We start from the raw sequence: 18,591 nt of genomic DNA on the forward strand, positions 1-18,591 counted from the left end.
GTTTACTTTACTTTGGTTTTAGACAAAACTGACACATTTTACTGACTCAACCAGACGGTTTTTAAAGGGTGAATATTTAGTATTCGCGTAAAAAGTCATGCGTAGGTCTCCTCTGTTCTGCTGTGTGCTGCATGAGTCAGAGAAGGTCAATAGACCGTGGAGATGTTGCACCATCCAGCCGGGCTGCACAAGACAGCACACATTAATCATGGCTCACTCAAAAGACTACACCCTCATCGCTGAGGAGCACACACAACGGCCACACTTGATAGGGAAATAAAAACATATTTCCAGAATGAGGTGACTGACGCTTTGGGTCAGCCCTTAACTGATTGCACTTCGCACAACACAGCGTTAACAGCGTTAACCGTCAGGATTGTGCTGCATAAATGGAGCCTGCAGGCGAGTGGGGAGGGCACAGAGGACACTATCGCCCTACAGACAAACGGTTAAAAAGTTTTCTTGGGGCCAGAAATGTAAAAATCTACGTATTTGTACAACAAACTCGCTGTAAACAAATTATTTGTCTACAGCGGGGTAGTGCCCCGTCTATCGAAGCCTATCAAATATTCCAGTATATACAACAATTAAGAGGCCGTGACATCAAAGAACTGTGATGTAAAATTGGTACTTGAAGTTCCCTTTTCCCATGCGCGTTGGCACAGAGGATCTCCTTGTGCCACACTCTGGCACCAGCCCAAACCTCATTTATCACTTACATCAAAATACCACTTCAAGCCATCCCCAGTGGTTAACAGGTTTCTGGGAGGGAGGAATAATCTCCCACTGACTGTCTGACTGTAGCTCACCAGGGCACCATTAAGTCTAATTATGTTCATTTACACATGCAGGGTGTATTTGCCGCCCCAGACGTCGACGACTAACGCAACGCAGTGGAAAAGGTCACGGTGTTGCACTGCGGCTCCCAGGTATGCCACTCTGTATGTGCTCTGATTATTCACATTGTGCTGTTGAATAGTTGCTTTAGTCATCGCCGTCTTCCGTGACTAGATAAGATTTTGTGTTTATCTGCAGCCAGCCTGTGATGTCACACTGATGTCAGTTTCCTTTGAGAAGAAGTGGGGCACTGAGAAGAGTGACTGACAGGATGAGTTTAATGGCTGTGGACGTTCAGCCATAAGTGTGTTTTTTTTTTGTTTTTTGTTTTTTTTTTAAATCTGGAACGTCACTTTGCTTTCATATGACAGAGAAAACTCCCATCTTCTTCATTTAAAGCATCATTCATGTTTGGTATTATTTTCACATGTTCTGGCTATTATTTTGATCAATTGTGATAAAATTTAGTCTCACTGAGTTAGCTGTTGAAATCTGAGAGCATGGCAATGATATCTGAACCACTTAATCTGAAAAAAAACATGTGATCACCCCTTGTTAGATAGGAAAATTGTGTGCATGCACAGTTATGGCAAGTGCGGCAGATCAAAGCTGAACCAGGATGTTTGCGACAGACAGTTTCGGTAATAATTTTACCTTTCTTGTCATCTTCCAAATACGTATGGCGAATACGTTTGTTTGAAACCTGTCTGACTGTCTGATGGGTTTCTTGCACGGAGAAACAGCCTTACTGCACGACTAAGTATGAAATGTCAAGTATGTAAACATCTTGAGTTGTGCTTTATTGGTGTGCCTCCTCATGAACACGCTCATGAAGCAGAGAGAGAGAGAGAATGAAAGCAGATCAGCTCAGAGGAACATGTCAGTCTGCCTCTTCAAACAATCAGCAGCAGCTTCCACAACTCAACAAAGCATTAAAGGGCAGATTTAAATAGGACTTAATAAAGCCAGTGGAAACAGGTAATTTCCTGTTGTCTTTTATGTCAGTGCAGATTTTTTCAGATGAGAGGAATGCGTCGAGGGTGGGGCTGAGCAACAGTGAGCAACACAGGAATGACAGTCCTCACCTAATCCACGCTCGGCTGCACTTTCAAGATACAGATCTATTGACGGAGAATTCTCACAGGGCTCCTGAGCAGCAATTACGCATGCATTTCCGATGCGCCCATTGTGGCAGGAATCATTTTCTTAAGAGCTTGTTGATTTAAACAATATCATCTTCACATAACGGCTGCTGGCACTGACACTGCTGGGTATTATGAGCAGATTTATAGACGACACAAAAGAGGGACTGGGAGAGGCCTGCCTCTCAAAGTGATTCATGCCCAGCCAATAGTTGATTGTGCTACCAGAAGCAATTACAACAACCGCTAACTGTTTTGCTTTGGGGGAAAAGATGGAGCGTGCGTTAATGCGTTGGCCCTCGGCAGACACGGGGCAGGACTCAGGAAGGATGGGGGTCACGGTTAATACCTCTGTTTAAAGACAGATCTGCTTCCCTTTGACCTGGTCGCTTTCTCCCACAAACACACACGCACGCACGCACGCACACACACACACACGCCGCAAATAATCCCACCCAGAGGACTCTTTAGGCTTGTTCCAGAAACTATTAGCAGATAGCATCAGTGCATGTAGGAATGTAAACATTTACAGTGGAGCTATAGGACATCAGCTCCCCCCGAGGCAGACACATCCATCACACCAACCGCATCAGCACCCAGACGTCCCGCTGGTTTCAGAAGGAATGAAGACGTCACACCTTTGAGCACATTTTTAACCGATTCCCAATAATCAGCCCACATTGTTATGTTTGGCAAGTTGGTAGGTTGAAAGTCACTGTTCCATAAAATGTTCGGGTACCAAAGTGAAATTGTTTTATAAAAACTGGTTTACAATTCAAACACTGACAAACGTCTTTTGCTTTGAGGTTTGGGGCTGAGTGCAGCACAGCACCCGGCGGTTATTGTGGCCCAGTGGTCGTAGTATATTGTGCATGTGCAGGAGCGCTGCGATCCCAGCTCTGCGTTTGTTAGAGCGGGAGCAGGGATCATGAAGAGGATTAGAAAATAACAGAGAGATGAGCCCACCCAGACTCATTTGGAAGTTGCACAGGTCCAGTCCTCATGCTGTGTGTGTGTGTGTGTTTATGTGACTTGTCGTACCCATTAGGAGCAGATGCAGGATGTTCAGGGATGAGAGTCTAAGAGGCGGATTAAGACAAAGCATGAAGGTAAAGCAGAGGAGGGAGTAGAGAGTAGGAAAGTAAGACTAAGAAGACACCATATATCCCCTTACACCAAACATCTCTTGTCTATATTTCTTCATTAAATTTGAATGCACAGTTCAAGACCAATTACACAAAAGTTGGGACTAAAACATAAATAAAACAGACTGTGATAACTTGTGAATCATTTTTGAAATATGCTCACTTGAAAACAGTACAAAGACAATAATATTTTACCTCATCAACTTCATTGATTTTTGTAAATCTGTTTATTCTGAATTTGATGCCAATAACATGTTTCAAACAAGTTGGGACAGGAGCAAAAAAAAAAAAGAGAAATTGTTGAATGCTCAAAAAACACCTGTTTGGATCATTCCACAGGTAAACAGGTTGATTGGTAACAGGTGATGGCATCATGATTGGGTATGAAAGGAGCATCCTGGAAAGGCTCAGTTGTTCACAAGCAAGGATGGAGCAGGCTCACCACTTTGTGAACACATGATTGTATAAAGGATGTTACTACATGAGCTCAGCAACACTTTGTGTTGTGTCCCAGATTTGAAGGAATTGGGGTTGCAAAACATACACAATGAATATTGAATCTAATATACAGGAAACCATACAAGGCATGCAAAAGGTTGCATGAAATGTGTCTGTATGCATCTGTTGTGTGTCTATCAGTTGTTGAGGGTGAGTGTGTGTCGAGCTCCTCTGTCCATAGATGGACAGGAAGTCTTCCAAGCGGCTACATTTCCTTCCTCTGACTCCTCTCCGCTCTCATGTCTCCCACACACATGCTCAGACAGACACAGACTCCTCCAGAGCTGGCCGGAGGAATCCAAATGTTTTAATTAGCCCGATAAGCTGAGACAAGGAGAGCATTGAGCAGCTCTGACACACAGACGTCTCCTATCAGTGAGCTGATAAAGGAACTACTCAGGCCCACTTACGGCCTCTCAGACTTCCCTCCTCCCTTTCCTGGTCTCTCTCTGCATCTCCACTGAGAGGGATTCTCATCCCTGCTGTGTGAAACAGAGAGCGTCTGAAGTATCTCAAAAACCTTTCTGAGGTCGGTCTCTTGTCCTCTAAAGCTGCCTTCCTCTCACCTGCTTGCAGTTCGGATTAAATCTATCTTGTTGTTTTTTGTTTTGTTTTCTCTCTTGCATCCATGCAGTAGTTTTATCTTATTGTCGTCTGTGCCGTGTTTTTAATCTCTCAGGCTCTTTAGACCACATCACTATCTGAACACTAACTGAACACAACCTTGATTCCAAAAGAGTTTGGCCGCTGTGTAAAACATAAATGAAAACTGAATGTAAACATTTGCAAACATACTGTGTTTACTGGCATCAGTTTTACAAAGTGTTCCTTAGTCCATGTAGTAACATCCTTTACACAATCATGCGTTCGCAAAGTGGTGACCCTCGCTCCATCCTTGCTTATGAGCAGCTGAGCCTTTCCAGGATGCTCCTTTTGTACCCAATCATGATGTTATCACCTGTTACCGATGAGCCTGTTTACCTGTGGAATGTTCCAAACAGGTGTTTTCCTGTTTGGAACAACTCTCCCAGTCGGTTGTTGCTCCTGTCCTGACTCGTTTGAAACGTGTTGCTGCAGCAAATTCAGAATAAGCAGTTATTAAACAGTGTATATATTGTCTTTGTGTTGTTTTCAGTTGAGTATAACTCCAAAAATGATTAGAAAGTTATCACATTATGTTTTATTTATGTTTTAGGCAGTGTCCCAACCTCTCAGGATCAGGTTTGAATATTTCACAGGGCTGCAGACTCAGAGCATAAAACCGTCCTAACCTTGAACCGTTGCTTTGTCTATGGAGGTCTGAAGACACACACTCAAGCCTCGAGTTTGATACACAGTGAGAGATACAGTGTGAATTGGACCGATCCTCCCCGAAGCTTCCTGCCAGGGGAAAACATTTTTGGACATGTACTGATAAATTCAGGATATGTCCAAAAACCGTCTGACAGATCTTTACCTGGACTGCCACAAGCTTTCCAGAGCACAACTGGAACAGATTACAGGAAAACAAATTCAAAGAATATCAATGTGAGTAAAAAGAAGAGCTTCCATATATATCACTGTTGATAATACCTCTCAATTCTTTCAGAATTCTTTCACTTATTTCAGTGAATAACTGAATGGCTTCTGGTTTTCACCAGACCAGTTTGTGCTGACTGGAGCTCGGAGGCATAACAGTTAAGCTTATTTGACAGGAGGGGAAGACAGCTTTCTTTTCAAGATCAAGTTCAAAGGGCAGGAGGCCTGTTTCTTCCCCGGTGTCCCTGACTGCACCTGTGTTGCTTCGACACACACACACACACACACACACACACACACACACACAAGCAATCCTGTTCACACCACTGACAGACAACAGTTTTAGTCTCAGGTTGTGTGCGTGTGTGTCGTTGCATTTGCACACACGCATGACCTCGCTTGCCTTTTAGAGGAATTTGTCACAACATTTGAGACAGAGGGAAGGGCAGGGGAGAGAAAGTGCTGGACACCTGCAGTCACCCGTAACAATGCTGCAGTTCATCAGACCCTGCCAAGGCTTCACTCCCAAAGGCCCAAGGGATGATAGGTGTGCGTCAGTGTGTGTGTGTGTGTGTGTGCATCTGTGCACATCCCTTCAGCTTTGATCATGAAAGTGATGTGGCAGATTAAGTTTTCAATTGGGAATCCCTCCTAAGGCAACAAAGGCAGCTGAAATATTCCCTCTTTAAACAAACGTTAACATTTTGCACAACGGTTTCCTATCACTTCTTTTTTAATCCTCACACTCTGTCTGCTCATATGAAAATATCAGTTTCGTAGCTGCAGGAGCCCCCCCCCCCATATTCTGGCCCATTAGCAATGGCATTTTACCGTAAACACTTGGATTTATCGAGGAGCTTTCTATTCAAAGCAAGTCTTGCATGTTATTCTTTTATTGCACGAGAAGTGAGAAGGATCCTGTTTCAAGCTCACACTCACGCCACAGCCACACGCACCATCTCCATGCTGTCCCGCATCACATGTCGCCACACATAAATGCTTGAAATAAAAACAGCTGTTTTCTATTTTATTGCAGCTGGGTGTGTGTGTGAGTCTGTGTATTTGCGTTGGTGATCATCTTGTATCCTTGGTGGTGGTGATGGGAAGAATTCCTCCTCCCCAAATTATTCTCTTAAGTGATGACAGGAGCGGTATCTCCCCCGCATCCCAATACTCCACAGCACAGCACTATGGGAGACATTCAAGCCACAACTGGCACAGTAGGCTGATAATCTTTGTTATTTTGGTTTATTGACCCTCATCTGGAATTCACATTTTGCTACGCTTCATAATTCAGTCTGACGGTGCCACCTTTGGAGTCATGTCAGAGTTAACAATGAACAAACACATAATAAAATCTGGCCAGGAACCATTTGTGCTGGATCTTTGTAACTCCACGAGTAAAGGGTGGATTTACACATCTTTTATTAAATCTAGCTTTACCATGCAAACGAATTCTTACAGAGAGACTAATTCCTAAATGCTAACACCCAGTGACTGTTGCATAACCAGGGCTGATACGCAAGCAAAAGTAATCATGCTAAGATAACCTACCTCTTGCACTATCACCTTCTGATTGAGGACAGAACTGCAGCTTTCTGTTGTTCTTTTAAAGAACGATGAGATGTTCTTCTGCAACTTGACCTAAAGATATCAAACTGAATTCAGCTATAATCAGCTCACTGCCATGAGATTCATGCATTCATTCATTCAGATGTCATTCATTTATCTAACGCCCTGGTGGTGAGACCGACTGGGGTGTCAGGGCCCACAGCTCATTTTTACCCCTCAGCCCTCTTGCAGGTTAATCTGCCTCTGAGTGAGGGTGTGGCACCAAGATAATATTTCAGCATCACTTCAAGAAAAGCACACTTTTCTGAGAAATACAGTTAATATCACAATATCAATTAGCACTTTGCTTGTGGTCAATACTGGAAACATGAACCATGATGAAAATCACAGATAACATCTCAGCTATGGTTATCTTGTCTGCAGATTGTTGTGCAGGATCACGTTTACAGAATGTCAGAAAGAACAAAATCTAAACAAACGACACCAGCCAGGACTGTGTGTCACATGTTCTTTTACTTGCCAAATTAATGCACCAAAAAGCTTGTTTTCACTGCTGCTCTCTACTAGAGCCCCTCTGCTTTGGACTCTGGTCTCCCCTCATCTCTTGGCTTCTCTCCTCCCCTCAAACCTGCTGTATCTGCCCATGAGTGGGAGCGACTGCAGCCAAAGGGATTGCAACAACAGCTCCTTTATCCAGTTGCACCCCCAAGGAGCGTGAGATCACAACCCGTATGTGTCTGTGTGTATCCCAGTGAGTTAGACGAAGAGCCTGTGATCACACCTCATCCATTAGCTGCTGGCAAGGATGGAATAAAGTGGACATTATGGTGTAATCCTGTAACACTCTGTAATTCATGCTGAGTGGTCCAGTCATGATTTGGCTTTATATATGGAGAGAGATCTGACAAGAGGCGCAACAAAAGAGCCATAAATATGTAGAGAGTGAGAGGAGGCGAGCGACTGAGGGAGAGTTGTTGTAGAGGACCCGAGTCCTTCAGGCCTTCACATTCCTAAGTACCCTTCGAGTATGTGTGTGTGTGTGTGTGTGTGTGTGTGTGTGTGTGTGTGTGTGTGTGTGTGTGTGTGTGTGAAATAGACCCTTCCACAGGTGCTTGCTGCGAGGGGCTTTGACCGGAGGCTTGAGTTTCCAAAACATGGGCTTACACCAATACACAAGGGAGTGTATGCATGTGTGTGTCTGCCTGCCCCTCATCAACTCCAAAGGGTCTTTTCCACCAGAAAAGATAAATGCAATGTGTGTGTGTGTGTGTGTTATTGTCCAAATGGAGTCAGAGAAGATGGCCTTGAAGTAGAGATAATATGCAGTTGAGGAGAGAAATTGTTTCAGGTTAGTTTAGAGGCCAGCTGCACTGATTCACACACTCATGCACAATCTACACACACCCACTGGGCAAACGCCTCAGGGTGATTATAATTGACAGTGTAGAGTGCGCCACTCTGACAGCAATAACTCCATGCTCTCTGTCATGTCTGTGTATCTATTTAAAATGGTCAATTGTAAAGTAAATATTGTTTAAAGCGTGTAATTGCTCTGACAAGATCATTACTCACCATCATAATAGCATACCTGAATTAAGAGACCGAAGGGGTTGAAGTGGTTGATGTTTCATCTTTAAATGATTCATTAAACTCAGGTTCATTTAGAGTAGCTCGTCATTGGTGCTGTAAAAGAACTACACAGAGAGATGAGGAAAGAAGAAGGAGGTAGTGACAAGAAATACTGTAGCATTTGCAGGAAATGCTGCAGTAAAATGTACAGTTGGCCTATTTAATACCAAAATACCAATAAATGAATAAGGAATCTTTTTTTGTAGGTGTATTTTGTTGTGTGATTGTTTCAGTATCCGTGGGATTTAATGTAGAATTGAGTGCTTTTCTCCATTTATTGCATTTAGTGATTTGTCTATACATTGTATGGCTTGGGGATAAAAAACAGCATCAAAACAAAATGCATGTTGACCTGTTGACTGATTAAGCAGGAATACCAGAAATAGTATTTAGCCATCATTTATGACATAAAAGATCATCATGAGGATGAGTATAGAGAGAGGGAGGTCCAGTGCAGCCCTCTGAAACAGATGATGGGAATCCTGCCTGATAGGAAAACACCAAAGTAATTAATAGTCAACACTTTTGCCAGATGAGCTATCACTAAAAACTAATGAGCGCGCTCGTAAAGTTGCTAATGTCCTTGCACAACAGGGCAAGCACAGTGTGTGTCTGCCTGCATTGTGCTTGTTTTTCAGTTGGACCTGTTTTGTACTGTGTTATCATAACCAAGAACAATGAAACAATTAAAAGGAAACCCAGGCTGTGATAAAGTGTGGTCCGTTTCAGCACCACATGCAACAGCTGTGGGAAACACTGCACTGGTGGAAATGGGATGGATCCTGGACGAGAGCCTGAATGAGCACCTGAAGCAGACGACACCAGCTGTCATTGAACATCACGCCAACGATGGTCACATCAGGCCAAAGTCACCCAGGAGTCAGTGGCAACCACATCTGATACCAAACACCATTCATGAACAGACTCAGGGATCATGATCTCCCTACATGATCTCCCCACATATACACCCACCTGTTATCACGTGACCAAAGTTCCACACTCAGGTCAAACGATGACACCTGGCGTGAGGTTGAAAAGAGCCAGTAAGTGGTTGTGTTGAGGTTATTTTGTCACACACGATGTTTCCAAGGTAACGACTGAACTTAAGCCGACAAGCGTCAGGGCTTGAGGAGAGATACACAGATTTCTGAACGTCTAGTGATGAGAAGCCATTATTATCTTCATTCATACATGAGAAGAGGAAGCCCATCCAACAAAATTCAAACTACTGAGATGTGTCTCTGACTATTTCTGTTCTGACCCCGTCTGTCTCTGCATATTACTCAGATTACACACACACACACACCCTCTCACACAAACAGAGTGAGAAGAAAAGGGGAAAGTGACCAGACCGAATAGTTTACTCCTCTCTGCTCAGACAGCTGAGATTTGGAGCAGACATGCCTGTCACACTCTCCCACACAGACTGACAGACTGACAGGAATGAAAGGCAGTAAAAGCAGAGCAGACTGAACTCACCTGTGCAAGACGTCCATTTTCTACTGGTTGATGTCCCTCAGTATCTCTGCCACAGCGTTTCTACATGTGTGCCACACACACAGTCGTACTAACACCATTCTAACAGTATAAACTACGACGGGCCACACAAACTGTATGCAGAGACAGAGGGAGAGAGTGAGCGACAGAGACGGTTCATTAACACTCCCTGTTTGAACAGGTGTCTGTCTGACGAGCATGGGTGTGTGTGTGTGTGTGTGTGTCTGATATGTGGAGGCTGTCACTCCTCACCACGATCTGCAAAGGCGTGAAACCTGCGTCTCTGAAACTGGTGTGTTCACAGACTGTAACTACAGGATTTTAGTGTTTGTGTAGCCCGTTTCATATTTCTCCCACACAGAGCGACGACGTGAAGGTCATATGACGATATCTGTCAACCGCTCTCACAGCACGGCTCATGAGTTGATGAAAACGGGTCATTGTGACAGTTGAGTGTCCTTACTGCTTTTGTAAGGAAAATATATTTGACTCTTTATTCCAACACCACCACAGATCTCTCGTTTCCAGGACCTTCTGTAGAGCAATCTACCTCCCAGTTCCAGACCAACAACCAATTTATCCAGTGTATTTTTATCATGCATCATTTGCTGAATTCCAAAGGTTCGCTCACCTACAGCAGTTTGTACGCAGGCTGCATCCACAAGTTCAAATTGTGTTTTCAGTCTTGAGGGTCAAAGTTGAAATCCGCACCTGTGTTCAAGACTAAACAACTGTACCTGCCTCAAACTAAAAATAAATACCAGAAAACACACACAAAAACTTGCCGTGTGTTTCTGGCAGTACAGATGTTGCTCAAGGTATTGCCTCATTTTCATTCATTCCATTCTTTGGTTTCCATTCAGCAGGAAACAAAAGACTTCAGATCTTTCACAAACACACACACATTGACTTGTGTGAAATCAAAAGAGAGCTCCCATCATTTATGAGCAGTGAGTTGAGCCCCGCTGCTCAGTCTTTATTCAACGAGTGCAATTCAGTGTCGGAAACAATCAGACATCAATCAATAAGAATGACAGCTTCCACTCATGTGTACTCGATGGGGGCACAGATACATATCGTGTGGGATACTGAATTCCTTGATATTCTGAATAAATTCTTCATTTGGGCACAGTGCAGTGTAGACAGCCTTTTCTGTCAAGCACAGATACTGAACCTCAGTAGTTCACAGGCTGGTGACTGCTGTTCATGCACAGATGTGGCCATCTTAGTGCTGCCCTGGACTGCTCCGCCAAACAGGTACACAAGGCATTAATGGTGAGTATTTGGATGATCCAAGAGTTGGACAAACAAATGGGGAAAAATAAAATAAAAGTTCAAATGTATCTGTTGAAAAAAAAATACCATTTAAGGAATCACAGTTATTAAAAACAAATTAAACACACACTTCAGATACCTCAGAGCTGCTGTAAACTGGTATTTATCTGTCCAATTACATGATAGGGACCAACCTTTCACATCAATATTTGAAAAATACTACATAACACCAGCAGTACGGAAACCCAAATCTGATCTGTTGTATTTGTTGTATTAATTAAAGTATCACTACATTTGAAATTACACTGTTAAATTATTCAAGATATTAAAGATGATCTGAAATTTTGCTCTTGATTACTTGACTTGCCACGTTGGCAGGGCTCCCTTACACTTCTACAAAGGTATCTGGGTACTGATCCATGCCAGGAAATCAATGTGTTTGATTAACAAAATGTTCTCAGCTTAGTGTTCATTTGCTTTGATTCTAAATGGCTGAAATATTTCTAAATTGGATCATTTTTTATTAAGAGCTGAATGCCTGTGTGAAGCCCAAACTAGACACCAACACAACCTTGTCCAGGATTACTAAGACATGTCTGTTGTTAGATATTAAAAAAAAAGTTTTATTCATAAATCCAGAAATGGGTCTCAGTTAGGAGTCAGTTATATGTTTTATCTGCAAACGGAAAAGGGAGAAAAGAAAATCTGGTTCTAGAACAGCAAAACTTATGAAACTACAAGAGTTAACAAAGTAACACTACTGCCCCCTGCTGACTACCTTTCCAACTGAAAACTTGTGCGCTCTTCATATTTATCCTCAGTTTAGACAAATGTATTGGTCACTAGGATGGCTTTAAAAAATCTCCAGATTAACTACTTCTATGGAACTGTGTAAAACAATGAGAGAAACAAAACTCTTGAAATAGTGTAGCAGAAATATAACTACTCAAAGTGTCTCTGAAGATGTCTTTCTTATCTGCTATGTCTGAAAGGGGCGGGACAACTGAGGTGGGTTTTAGTCAGATTCTATGTGCGTATTGACTTCATCTTCTCCTCACAGCTAGGGCAGAGCAATATTAGAGGAGATTAAACCACGGAGACATCTACATCTAAGCCTCAATGTGCTGCGTTCTCCTCTTGTTGTGCTGGTGCTTGGTGAGTCCATACTTGAAGAACTCATAGACCGACCAGCTGATGGCTGTGGAGGGCATCTGGTAGATGACCCTCGCTTGTACTCCCTTAAAGAAGCCCTGCAGGCCGCCCAACCTGTAAACTGTCCGGAAGGCATGGGCTAGGCCTGAGATGTGTCTGTGGGCTCCTTGGCCCTGGCCCTGGCCGGGGCCTTGGCCGGAGGACAGGGAGCCGAGGGTTACAGACTCCTGGGTGTTGAGCAGGGTCTTGCAGACGTCCAGAGGTGTGGTGGCCGCGGCCGCGATGGCTCCGGCCAAAGCTCCGGACAGCATGTGGGACGAGGGATTATATTGTCTGTGGGGGTTGAGCAGCTCCTGAAGGTACTCGTAGGTCATGAAGTGGAGCGCCTGGAAGGGCACGTTCATGGTGAGCTGGGTGGTGTAGCTGCGGTAGAACGCAGCAGGGCCCTCTTTCTGCCACACAGCGCGTACACAGTCCAACACGCCGCGGTAGGGTGAATTATACATCTGCATGCGCTGCTTCACAACTAGGGACACATGGGTGGATGTATTGATGGAGGAGAAGGCCAAATGCGTCCAGCGTTGGAAGTACATAAGGGACAAAAATGGAAAAAGAATATAAGAAATGAGTGAGCTATTACCTGCAGTAAAGATGTCCTTAAAGCACATCAAGCTTCAAAAAACACACAGAAAGATGTAAAGCGTCATGTTAATGGTGTTTGTTCAGACAGCTGCACCCAAACTAACAGCTGCACATGAAGACTCTGACCAGTGTCCTTCTACTGACATGTTTGGGCAGGTGGACTAGAGGCAGCTGTGAAAGACAGTATGTGAGACTGCAGGGTTAAGGCCAACATGTGAAGATGGCTGGCCCAGGCATGGCACCTTTCTTCACGAAATGTTTGTATGGCAAGATAGAAAATGCCTTAAGACCTAATTCTGGAGTCAAAGACAAATGGCTTTATGCTGCAAAATGTTGGCCTTACCTTCAGCCGGGTTCATGACTGCGTCATGAAGCAGTGTGGCCACACACCCAGCTGTTCCTGGAACAAACAAACCTCGGAAATGAATACACACTGAGATAATCATGGAGAATACAAAAGGAAAATAGAAGAGACTGCAACAGAGGGGCATAGGCCGTGAAGGACAAAGCATTTTCACTTGTCACAGCCTCCACTGCCTTATTCCTAAAAGCTGCAGATGTCATGCTCAAAACAATACATCATTTTAGCAGAATTGGTGAAGATTCAGCAAACTGCACAGGTGTGAACTAGAGATCATGTCTGACCTAATCCAGGAGGCCAAACCTGAGCAAAGAGAGACACCTAGTGGACAAGGCAGTCCACTGCTCCTCTCCAGGAGATTTAAACCAAACCCATAAGCTTGAAAAGACTGGACCAACAGAGGAGAGAGCAGAAAAGATGGGAGAAAGAGGACTTACCCAGCCTCCCACTAAACTGGAAAACAAGGAGGAGAGAGAGTAGGGAGAACAAGGAATAAGGAAATGGTCGACATTCAGAGCAAAGTTTTCAAATTGAATCTCATTCTATTTTGTAGGAGAGGTGCTGAACTTAACCCAAATAAGGCAAATTGTTTAACTTTTCCAAAAGCCAGCAACAGATTGACAGCTGACCCTGGCACTTTCTTACAGACTGTAGCTATGAAAGGCCAATTTGATGGCCTGTCAGGGGTTTTTAGGAGTGGAGAGCTATACCCGGATTAGGCCGAGTCAGCATCTTTATACAGATCACACTGATGTTGCCTGAAATTAGGGCTGGATTTGGACAACTCCTGAATATTAACCTAAATTATGGTGATATGTCACTGTTAATGTGTGTATATGTATGTTTTATGGTACCATTAGCCAAATGACTGTTAGCCCCTGGGTGAATGACATCACTTAGAGTCTTTTTGAGTTTCTCATAGCAGGCAAAATAGAGGGCATGGGCAGGTCCCGCCCCAATTGCTGTTGCATTCAGCCCTCTCATTGGCCGCCAGACTCCCTCTGTGGCTACAATTCGGCGAAGAGCATCCATCACATTTCTGTAGCGGGCTGCAGGGTCGGGCTGGAGGCTCTGCATTCGTGTCTGGGAAAGAGGAGAAAGTGGACAGCTCAAAGTCAACACTGTGCTCCTTTCCCGCCCACCGAGGCGAGGTATTAAGTTTAGTAATATGTTCAATGAATTTGACCCGCACTTGTTATAAAAATAGAATGGAATGCATAATTTACATCCTACCATATGTTTACCTAATACAGCAAAGAGTCTTGAACAGTCTGCAGTGTGAATAAGGGAAAAGGGGAAATGAGGTGTTGGACATTGTGTGTGCGTTGTGTTGGTGTACATGCATAATTGAATAGAAGGAAGTATGGAGTTACAAGCTCCAAGGTCACATGGGGACATAAGCTGACTTCCTGTAAGCCTCTTTTCCCACTGACCCTGAAGCACACCTTTCTCTCTCTTCCTCTTAACACACACATGCACGCTGAGATAAATTATAGATTATATAAACATTATTTTAAGGACAAGTGCAAGAGATAGTGTTTCAGTCACCAGCTTTTTGATATTTAGAGAAGGTCGCCTGGGGACAAACAGTGTGGGTGGGTCCGTTTCTGGGGAACTAGCAGCGACATAATCCCTGAATACCAAACTTCCAGCTGAATGGACAAACTTACAACCCACTGTGTATGTGCATGTAGTGCTCTTGCAAAGCATAAACATGGCCTCAAGTCAGTCTGTACTGCAGCTGTGGAATGCAGGGCCCAAAAAGCGTTAATTAACAGTGGGACGAGTATATGCATCCACTTAATTCACGCCTGGCAAGCAAGCCTGTTGCAGAGCTCCTGTCATGATAGCGAAAAGAAATCGTAATTAGAATACTGGCTCCCTCATTCATGCCTCATACAACTGCATGCATGAATGTCTTGCAGTAACAGCTATGGGTTCAGTGTGTTTATCTATAGTATGTTTGCACATTTAGAGAGCGATGACCTTTGGACTGGTTGCAAACACTACATCAACCACTCTTTGGAGTAAATGCTGAAGACTTCTGGGTTTCTTTCAATGACTGAAATTCCATTCATGTACACTGTGCAGTATACACTGACAGACCTACAAATGCAACAGGCTTTTTTAAATCCACAAGCAATTACCGGGATTTGGGATACACTAAGGGCAAGTGACTGAGTCTATTCTACACTATAATTACACAACAATCTCTTAAGTGAGGAGCTCATCGCACAGGAGGGAAAGTCTTTATCTGGTAGAGGGGGACATCTCTAACCTAAAGGAAACCTATAAATAAAAAAGATGCATCTTAAATATTTTTCAGCTTCCTGAAAATATCTACCTGCATAAACGTGTCGCTGTTTCTGTAAAGCAGACTTAATTCTGCTGAGTCACAATGCCCTAAATCTCCTGTGGCTTGCCTGGAAAGATGCTGAGATCAAGTAGCGGTGTGGCAGACACTCTGCACATGAGAAGGCTGTGTAAACATTGGTCTTGTCCAGGTTCAGGGCTGGAAAGGCCGCAACAGAGCTTGACTACAGGTGGAAGAGACATGGATGAAGCATTGGCGTACGAACAGCTTTTCAGTCTGACATGCACAGCTGACTGTTCTAAGATCATCATCACTTGCCCCATCTCTCTAACCCCATGCATGTGTTATACAGTGATCACAGCTGCATGGCCACAGCTAACTGACCTCTTGAGGCAATAGGCCAAGTCTTGTTAACTATGCCTAAATTGAAGAGAAAGTAAGTTAACTTATACAGAACAAAGACCACATGATAAGAACTGGCCCAGTGAAGTTGAATGACTCACATGTGATGATCAAAAGACCTTTTCAAACAATCAGTTATGGTGTGTGTGAAGCAGCAGGCCTGCTGACTGGATAAAACTAGAAACCTCGCGTGTTGGGAAAATAGCAACAGACGCTGCACTGTGGATACAAAGGGCCAATTTGTCTCAAAACTGGAGTGAAGTTTATTTCTGTGTCTTGTAATAATAGTGGCAAACGGGTCGTAAGTTACGAAAAACTACATACAACCAAACCCTTGTTTTTGTAAACAGAGAGCACAGCTTTGGTCTATCTGGCACTGTTGTTGCAGTTGGCGTTAATAACTGATTCCTCCTATTAGCTAGCGCGACTTGAATTACATAAATAACTTGATAGCAGTCCGATATGCTGTCACGTAAAATTTACCCAATAACTTTAGTTACATAACATTATCAGTTTAGGATTTGACAGCCGCTCGATTTAATTATTTTTAGTGGTTTTACTCATATTTATCTTTACTGTTAAAGGTTGTCATAACAACTAGCTATTAGCTTACGTTAGTGGCGTTAACTTAATATAGCATGCTAACAAGTTAGCTAACAGGGAAGTGGAACGCTAACTGAGCCGACTGACCTTGTCCTCAGAGCCGTCAGCGCTGCAGCGTGTTTAGGTTAGCCAGCGAGCTAATAAGCTATGCTAGCTAAACATGTTAGCTACAAGAACAGTATCCGCAATACACAACAAAGAGCGGGGTGTGAAGGCACAAAACATTCATGGGAAGTGGTGGGTCAGCTGGTAAGCCACTGAGCTACCTTGACGCAGTCGATGGGGAACATGAGGCAGTGCTCCATGATCCCAGCCACGGCTCCAGCCAACATGTGGGTGCTAGTGGAGGCTCCCTGTGGCAAACCCTCATAGTCTGGTTCAGAGTCCTCTGTTTGTGCACCTTGTGCACCACGGATAAACCCAACAGTCTGTAGCTCCGTTTCTCCTCCGATCCGGGGTGTCAGGCTCCCCACAATACTTTCCGAAACTCCCCAGAATCTGCCCCCAAGCCATCGAACTTCTGCCCCGGCAGATGCACCAGCAACCCCGGGATCATTGCCTGTAGTCTCCGCTGTCATCCGACGCCTCCTCACAAATCCATCTGCTTCCATGAGAAACCAGGTAATACGTCAAGTCTTTAGGCAAGCAGACACGGTGTCTTCTGGGTGATTTCAGTCCTAAAGTTTTACATTCCCTTGGAGTGGTTTCACGGCTCCTCGCCTACTACACCATACCCTCCCCGCGTCTACGCTACCCAGCCAGAGCCAAGCGAGGGAGGCCGTGGCGGACAAACACACACCGAGCCACCGAGCCACACCACAGGCCGCGATGTGGAAGTAATCTGATTGGTTGCTGCAGCCATGTCCTCCTCACGCTACTGGCTGACAGACATGTCACTCACTATTGGTATTTTGGTGAAGGCTTCAAATCCTGTCATGTGGGACTTCACATGGCGTATTGGGCACCTTAGGTGCATCTGTGAAAGCTATCAAACACACACCTAGGTCACTGTAGGTCATTCAAATAGACATCCGTGAAACTGCTGAGGTGGTAACGACTAGCATGAGATTCTTGTATACAGACAGTGTGTGTTCAGTATTTGCAAATATACACTATAGCAGTATTTTCTTCAGAATAAGGAAAATTAGTGTGGCAGTTGTCGAGCTTCTATCACAAGGTATTTTATTTATTGTTAACACTTTGTTTAAAGATAAGATTTTCTGTAGACTTACATTCCAATTTAGTAAATAAATCAATATACAAAATGTATAATAAATTAAAGAAAAATTACACAGTTTGATTTTTCATTTTAAACCACAATTCCAAATAATAGCCAACATGATTTATGAGTAACTTGTGCCACATCAAGTGAAAAAAACACTTGTATGTAAAGATATTAATAAACAAACAGCACATCATGTTTATACTGAAGTCACAATAAAATATTATAATCTGGTTTGGATTTATATTAACAATTATTTCCATTATCGATTCATCTGTCAATCATGTTTTCGACTGAGGTTAGTTTATGAAATCTAAGAAAAATATTCTAAAAATGCACAAATTCCCAGAGTCCCAGAAATCCAAAGCCTAAAGATATTCAACTTTATCAATTTAATCGTATAAAACGGGACAAATTCTCAAACAGGAATTCTGGAAACAGCAAATGCTTGGAATTTTTGCTTGATACATGACTTAGACGATTGATTAATTTTCCGAATTGTTGGCGCTTAACTTTCTGTTGATTAAATGATAGACTGATAGGCTAATTGTTCCAACATCATCATTAATTTATACATTCATTCTCCATAGTGCATTTCTATATTGAAATTCCCCTGTCCCCCTGGACCAAATGACCCCTCCCCCTTACTAACATTACTCATCTTGGTAAAATTAAACCAACAGTTTGTCCACAGTAGCAAGTCTCAATGACGAAAGAGAAAACACTCACAAATGTTGTTTCTGCACTGTAACCCCTTTTATTATCTGCTGTGAAACAGTATC

General features: G+C 43.4%; 1 protein-coding gene across 1 annotated transcript; it reads right to left on the bottom strand.

Moving 5' to 3' along the window:
- Positions 1–10,775: 10,775 nt before the first annotated feature.
- On the bottom strand, positions 10,776–17,381 carry slc25a28 (solute carrier family 25 member 28). Its single transcript, XM_041947594.1, has 4 exons — positions 16,854–17,381; positions 14,123–14,351; positions 13,251–13,307; positions 10,776–12,791 (listed from the first exon to the last, which is right to left on the bottom strand). The coding sequence occupies exons 1-4, from the start codon at positions 17,196–17,198 to the stop codon at positions 12,223–12,225; spliced, it is 1,200 nt and encodes a 399-aa protein (XP_041803528.1). The 5' UTR covers positions 17,199–17,381; the 3' UTR covers positions 10,776–12,222.
- Between the last annotated feature and the right edge of the window lie 1,210 nt (positions 17,382–18,591).

This window comes from Chelmon rostratus, chromosome 11 (assembly GCF_017976325.1).
Source record: "Chelmon rostratus isolate fCheRos1 chromosome 11, fCheRos1.pri, whole genome shotgun sequence".
NCBI classification, from domain to species: domain Eukaryota; kingdom Metazoa; phylum Chordata; class Actinopteri; order Chaetodontiformes; family Chaetodontidae; genus Chelmon; species Chelmon rostratus.

What these genes read in the sequence shown, in the direction of transcription:
- slc25a28 (XM_041947594.1), bottom strand. Translation starts at nt 17,198, where the DNA reads ATGGAAGCAGATGGATTTGTGAGGAGGCGTCGGATGACAGCGGAGACT. An exon ending in TCCCCATCGACTGCGTCAAG is followed by an intron (nt 14,352 to 16,853) that starts GTAGCTCAGTGG and finishes CCTCTTTCCCAG; the next exon opens with ACACGAATGCAGAGCCTCCA. An exon ending in AGTCATGAACCCGGCTGAAG is followed by an intron (nt 12,792 to 13,250) that starts GTAAGGCCAACA and finishes ATGTGTCCCTAG; the next exon opens with TTGTGAAGCAGCGCATGCAG.